Source organism: Sinocyclocheilus anshuiensis, unplaced genomic scaffold (genome assembly GCF_001515605.1).
Source record: "Sinocyclocheilus anshuiensis isolate Anshui unplaced genomic scaffold, SAMN03320099.WGS_v1.1 scaffold206, whole genome shotgun sequence".
NCBI lineage: Eukaryota > Metazoa > Chordata > Actinopteri > Cypriniformes > Cyprinidae > Sinocyclocheilus > Sinocyclocheilus anshuiensis.
Genome location: NW_015542358.1, coordinates 2,084,378 through 2,091,706, shown reverse-complemented (window position 1 = coordinate 2,091,706; position 7,329 = coordinate 2,084,378). Strand labels below are relative to the sequence as shown.

The window sequence follows — 7,329 nt, the reverse complement described above, 5'->3', positions numbered from 1 at the left end:
TTTAACCAAACTATGTTACAGACTTTTCATTAAGACCCTAAAGAATCATATCAACTAGTGGAAAATGGGCATCCTATGACCCCTTTAACCAATGCAATTGGGTTACATTGCAACAAAAAAAGCTTTGTAGCTACAGTTTCCCTCCAACAGTTTGGAAGCACTGTAGACGTGAGGTTTCAGACATTATCAATAGCATAAATCCTTGTCTAAAAAAGATTTGCACTGATAAGTGACAACGCAAAATTTGAACACATTAAAATAATGAATTTAGAACACAGAAAAATATTACAGCTATTTATAAATGATCTCTAAACTATGTACTGATTGGTCTATTACATACTAAGCTTAATTGGCAACCAGTCAGATAAATAAACCTGGGCCGTTTTAATCCAGTAATCAAGCATTAGATCTGCCAAAGGGGCACGTATAAGGTATGACTGTGACGTGTGTATATTGCCATTATTACAGTATGTAATCAAAATGAAATCATTATTGCTGATCTTCAGTGATTACTGTAAGAACTTTACTGCCTTTATGCACAGAAATGATAAGGATGGTGTCCAAAACACAAACTGATATTGTCCAAAATATTGTCCTTTTGGACGGCACTGTATACTGTACACATTTCAGCAATAAAATAGTTGGCTATAGTATGCCAGTGTTTCCTAAACAAGAGTTAATTCATGAAATCACAAAATGTAAAATTAAAATAATAACATTATTTTGAAATAAAAACAATTAAAATAAACCACTTACTAAAAAAGATAAAAGATGTTGAGTTTTTACCTGAATATAACCATTAACCAACATCAAAGAACTGTGTGTGAACATGTGAATGGTTTGTTAAATTATTGAAATATTAACTTATAATCTATATGGTGGTACTTTAGGAAAATACTGTAACTCTATGGGCTTGAATATGACTCTGTACTCCTTTAAAACACTATGGCACAGAATTCACCTCGGCACTTTTCCTAACAACCTCTTTTGACTTTGCACTTGAAAATTTGGCTGATCCTTGACTGATCGCAAACAGCAACGCGCTAATTTAATCTAATATTTAATATTCTTTAAAGTGTTGTAGATTTATGTAGCAGAAGTCAAATTATTTACTATATTTTGAGACAAACGTCTTGTTCATTTTTTTCAGTTTTGTTTAAGGTAAGTAAAGCAACGGTTCTTCAATAACAGAAGAATTTGAAAGTATGGTATTTGGGGGTAAAAAGCACAATAATTTGACTAACGACACAATAATTAACATCATAATAAATAGCTGGCTGACTTTTCCATTTGTTGACATGCCATGGTTAGATTCAGGTGGTAAATATCATATATTAAGTATGATTGTTTCATTATAATCACCATATTTATAATGAAACAATCATATTTGAAAATATGATATTAATCATATCACATAATAAAGTATCATGCTGTACCCGACTATTGTCGTTATTGTTAATATTTCTGTTTTCACTTTAATTTTAGTTAAAGTTTTAGTAATTGTATTGTGTTTTTGACATTTGTATTACTTTTTAAATGTCTATATAGTTTTTATTACTTTTTAAATGATTATTTTAGTTTATTTAGTTGAGTTATTTTAGTACCTCAACTTAAACCAAATTAAAATGAAAAATGGCACCTTTTTTGGAAAAATGGAAGCTTGCTGAAATCAAGTATGTTTTTTTTTTCATATTTTATTTCAGTTGATGTTTCTTTTATTTCAAGTAATGAAAATGTTTTTATTATTATTTTTTATGTTGTAGTTTTAACTATAATAACCCTGCTTGGCTGACAGAAATGTTTGGAAGTCATAAATATTTGTGACCCTGGATCACAAAACTAGTCATAAGGGTCAGTTTTTCAAAACTGAGATTTATACATCATCTGAAAGCTGAATAAATGTATGGTTTGTTAGGATAGGACGAAATTTGGCCGAGATACAACTATTTGAAAATCTGGAATCTGAGGGTGCAAAAAAAATCCAAATATTGAGAAAATCGCCTTTAAAGTTGTCCAAATGAAGTTCTTAGCAATGCATATTACTAATCAAAAATTACGTTTTGATATACTTACGTTAGGAAATTTACAAAATATTTTCATGGAACATGATCTTTACTTAATATCCTAATGATTTTTGTCATAAAAGAAAAATCTATCATTTTGACCCATACAATGTATTTTTGGCTGTTGCTACAAATATACCCCAGCGACTTAAGACTGGTTTTGTGCTCCAGGGTCACATATATGACTAATGTTGCACATATTTAATGATTTTCAAATATAATATAATATAATAGTGTTTTTTTCCCCATTATAGCTAGCGTGTGATTCTGAAATTCTATGTGATTGAAAAAGGCAGAAGACCCTGGCAGGGCTGCGATTAATCTTTAAAGGGCGGACCCTCGTCCCTGAAGGTGGCCCTGGACACTGGTAACATAAGGGCAACATTTACAACCTCCGAATTTTCACAGCCAGTCATAAATGGAGACACTGTGATGGGCTGAAGAGAGAGCGATACCTGTTATCATGCTGGAGACGATGAGAGGCAGGATGACCAGCTTTAGCATTCTCATCAGGATTTCTCCCGGGAAGCCAAAGTACTGCTTCTCCAGCTGGGACAGAGAGGTGTAGTCCCGCACCAGCACTCCCAGCGCGATCCCTGCAGACAGAAAGACACAAAGCACGTCAAGCTGAGTGCAAATGTGAAATTCTCCATTGTGCCTAATCTACACCAACCCCAAAACAAGCCAGGCTGAATGTACAGAGCTACATATTCCAATAATATCTCAAGATCAACTTCATTTACAATTACTAGACTGACTGTATCAAAAAACAAAGTGTCATCGCTGATCTTTAGAGGGATTTCACAGCTAGTGTAAGAGATTCCAAATCTTCAATCTCACTGACATTTCGAAAGGGTGCATTGAGAATAGCGAGCTGTAAATGCTTTGTGATGTTCAGGGCACAAATAATATTCCTGTATTTGTTACCAGATGCACAACACCAGATGTGCTGAATTAGCGGCAGCTGGTAAACTAAATAAATAAAAACATTTCAGACAAATGTGTCATTTGTGAGTTTTGGATCATCTCAGTTTCATTCTTTTATGAAGATGGATTTGGAAGTAGTCAGTTATATCAAATAAACTAAAAAGCTTTCCAACACACTTAATGAAATCTGGTGAATAACAAAGCAAATAACATTTATATGTGTTTCTGTTTCCAATGCCCTTCTATAACATCAGGCATAATTTTCAAAACGCTGCACACTTTTAACAAAAATCAGATCAAATGTGTGCTGATATGCAGTTGTCATTCTTTTATCCCTACTCAAAAATAATTTGTTATATATATATATATATAATGAAATAAAAGGCCACTTAAGTGTACTTAAAGAGAGACACTTTCATGACTGTTTCTTAAGTCACTTAAGTAGATTTCTAAAAACTGAACTTTGTAATGACGTCAAATTAAACGTTTTACTTTAAAGTGCATTATAAATAATTGTTTTAATAATGCTTTAAAGAAGTACACTTATTTTGATGTGTTGACTAACGTACTAAAGTACATTTAAAAAAAGTTTATTTTTTAATTGTAGTGTGTTATTTAATAATACATTTAAAGCCAATATTTTTAAAATGTATTAAATTGCAACTTCATCATTCCAAATGTTCAAAGACAATAAGTAATTATGAAATTATATATAAAAGTCCTACTTAAGTGACACACTTAAGTTCAGCTAATTGCATTTAATATAAATTCAAACTATAATACAATTTCATTTACTTTGAAATGAACATGCAATTAAGTGTCTGAAAACATAACATTCAGTTCACTTATATATTTTTATTCTAAAGTATATTATTTGTGTACGAAGTATGCTAAAATGTACTTCTTTTTCGCGCGGGATGGCTTCACAACTATTTGTATATCTAACATGCAATGCCATATCTGATATTCTCACTTTCAAGTACACATCCTGAAGACGTCTTTATCTAGTCTCTGTTGTACTGTAACATATCTTTATTACATTTTAGCATCATAATGATTATGGTGCTTATGACTGAGTAAATAAAAGATGTTATGAAACACTGAAAGAGTGATAGGCTTGACCTGCCTTTTGTTTTATTGTAGGTGACTGCACAAGCTTGCATGGCATCAAAAAGCGAATCTGTGTTTTGACCAGTTCACAAACATGGCCATATAAATCCAGAAAATAAAATAAACATAGCATAATTTACTTTGTATTAAACAAGCACAGGACTGAGAGTTTGTTATACATAAAACATTAACCGCTATTTTGATGATATAAAAATGCAATCAATAAATATTATGATAGCAGTATTGCAAAAGTGTATTCATTTTATATAAAAAATAGTACATGCCATCACTGCAGTCAAGACTTTTCTCATTGTTTTGTCAGTACATAATAGTGCATAATCTATGACCGCTGCTTAATTGCCTCACCGATCAGCTCAGAAATGCCCAATAGAGCAATAGTGAGATTTTATTGGACAGCCTATAAGTTCTGAGCATTTCTCCAAGCATTAAACCATTAATGTTGTGATGACTAAGCCTTCACGAACTGGCCAGTTTGTGGTAAGGCAAATAACTACTAATTTATGATTATTTACAATTGAATATACCATGCTTTTACCTTCAAGAATTGTACACATTTGCTATTATAAAGTGGTTGTCGTAAAGACTTTTTTGTATGCTTCTACACAAAAATGTACAGTATAGGGGAGAGTTGGCATTCGGGCAAAGTTGTCTCAGTAACTGTAAAGTTATACATTTTAATTACACAAATGCCCCAATTAAAACTGTATTAAATTATTAAATGCTGTGAATACTGGCCTCAAGATGCAAAAAAAGAAAAAACAAACAAACGCACATAATTAATGCTGGCATATATTAACACAAGTATGTGATGAGCATATATTTTAACAGAAAGGTTCAACTGTGTTCTCAGAAACTTCTCACTTGTGTTCTGTATATTGTGATTTATTAATTACGGACCTTAGTTTAGCCAATGATGTGCTTTGATTAAGTCACATGACATGCAGTTTTTTTTCTGTGGCGAGATTTCTGACAGACTGCCGTCTCTTGTCGGTAGTTGCTGAAAGCAAACTAAAACGTCAGTAACAAACAAGGACCAGTCCGTGTCACTTCTACAAAGAAAACTGTAAAAAGTTATGATGTTATGATGACATATTCACCTCTCAAAAAAGTTTTTGTTTACATAATATGTGCGTGTGTACTGTGTATATTTATTATGTTTATATAAATACACACACATGCATGCATTTATATATTGATGGATTTATTACAAACATGTAGCTTTTCGCTTCACAAGATGTTAATTGATGGACTACAACATCACTGTTATGATGTTATGATGACATATTCACCTCTCAAAAAAGTTTTTATATAATTAGTTTTTGGTAAATCATTCAAATGTATGTCCAAGCGGCAACACTGTGCAATAGTGGAATGCCATTATTACAATAGTTTAGCTAGCTAGCAAGGTCAGCTGCAATTTGTTAATTGATGGACTGGATTGCTTGTGGATTATTGTGATGTGTTTATCAGCTGTTTGGACTCTCATTCTGACGGCACCCATTCACTGCAGAGGATCCATTGGTGAGCAAGTGATGTAATGTAATTTCTCCAAATCTGCTCCGATGAAGAAACAATCTCATCTTGGAGCAAATTATCAGCAACTACTCATTTTTGTGTGAACTATTCCTTTAAATTAAGATCAACATATGTCCAATGAACCGTCTTTTTTTTCCATAACCATTAACTATGGGCATGTTCAATCAGCTTTTAGGAATTTAAACAGACTTTCTAAAAAAGCGAAGTCACTGGAGTGAAGTGTGACAACTAGCCCCGACCTCTTTACACAATTTGTCACTCCTTGTGTGAGATGAAACGCAGAGAGATTTTACTGTGTCATACTGGAAGTCTGGTCACGTTTCTCTGTGGCAGTAGTAAAATATCAAGACGCACACACACAGAGATCAATGCCTTCATTCATCACATTCACCCTTCAACACACCTGCAGATATGTGCATCGAACAAACATAAACACTTTAACTGCCCTTATTGTCAAACCAGCCATTGAATGATATCACAACGGCGTTGCAGATCCATCTAACAGCAAGCACAGACAGAGAAAATAAAACAACAGCACTGGACACATAATTAACGGCATGAGACGTGAAAGCGCACAGCGATGAAGCGAAATGCGCGATGCGTGGAAATGTGGCGCTCCAGCCCATCTTACCCAGTATCACCGAGCTGATGGTTGCTATGAGAATCCAGTTCCTCTTCAACAAGCCCTTCACATCCCTGCCTCTCCGCTCTTTCTTCCCCAGCATATCCATCACAGGCTATATGGAAAGGCGAGTGAATGTGGCGAGGCGTTTAGTCGCGGAGCGCCGGTGGAGAATGATGTGGAGCTGCTGTTGGGAGGGGGTGTGATCTGCTGCTGCTTCTGTCTGTGCCAGAGTCCCTTGGCTCTCTTGATAACCTTTGATCGCTCTTTTATTACAACTGGACCTCTGATTTACCGTCATTTCGTCTCATAGGACTATAAATGATGAGGTACAAAAATATTAGAATTTAGAAAGCACGAAATACCACTGACATATGTGCTGATGTTGCTATAACGTAATCTATATTGGTAGTATATTGTTAATATAAACATCGAATTCTTTCACTCAGTAGTTAAACATTAAAAATCTTTTATGTGTAGCCTAAGTAACATAATGTTTGGTCAGATTAACAATTAACACTTGTTGCTTAAAAGGGAAAGCACGTTCACACATTTGCTTTCTCAGATAGCCTACCTTTTTTGACAATAATTGTCTTTCTGTGACTTTTAGTCTGTTATTATCGGGGGGATGGGTGTTCATCTCCTATTTAACTGCTGTAATGTTTGTTTTATGGCACACTTTGAATTCTACATGTCTCTGTAAAGATATTAGACTACTAAAAATAGACGTACATTTTTTTTTCCAGGCAAAATACATACATGCAGGGATGGGCAGTATTACTATTTTGCATTTAAATACCTTTGAAAAAAAAAATCGAATGTAGGCTATTTTGCATTTGAATTAGTGCTGTCAAACGATTAATCGCATCCAAAATAAAAGTTTTTGTTTACATAATATGTGCGTGTGTACTGTGTATATTTATTATGTCTATATAAATACACACACATGCATGCATTTATATATAAAAAATATTCAATATATTTATATATAATATAAATTATATGAATATAAATATATACATGTAAATATTTTCAAAATATATACTGTAT

At 33.4% G+C, this 7,329-nt stretch overlaps 1 protein-coding gene across 1 annotated transcript in view; it reads right to left on the bottom strand.

Moving 5' to 3' along the window:
• LOC107691854 (excitatory amino acid transporter 3-like) overlaps positions 1 to 6,495 on the bottom strand; it is a 20,222-nt gene extending 13,727 nt beyond the window's left edge. Inside the window, exons 1-2 of the mRNA XM_016490678.1 lie at positions 6,289 to 6,495; positions 2,519 to 2,659 (exon numbers count right to left, since the gene is read on the bottom strand). Of these exons, the coding sequence (XP_016346164.1) occupies positions 2,519 to 2,659; positions 6,289 to 6,388 (241 nt within the window). The 5' untranslated portion in view covers positions 6,389 to 6,495. The remainder of the gene's footprint in view (positions 1 to 2,518; positions 2,660 to 6,288) is intronic.
• Between the last annotated feature and the right edge of the window lie 834 nt (positions 6,496 to 7,329).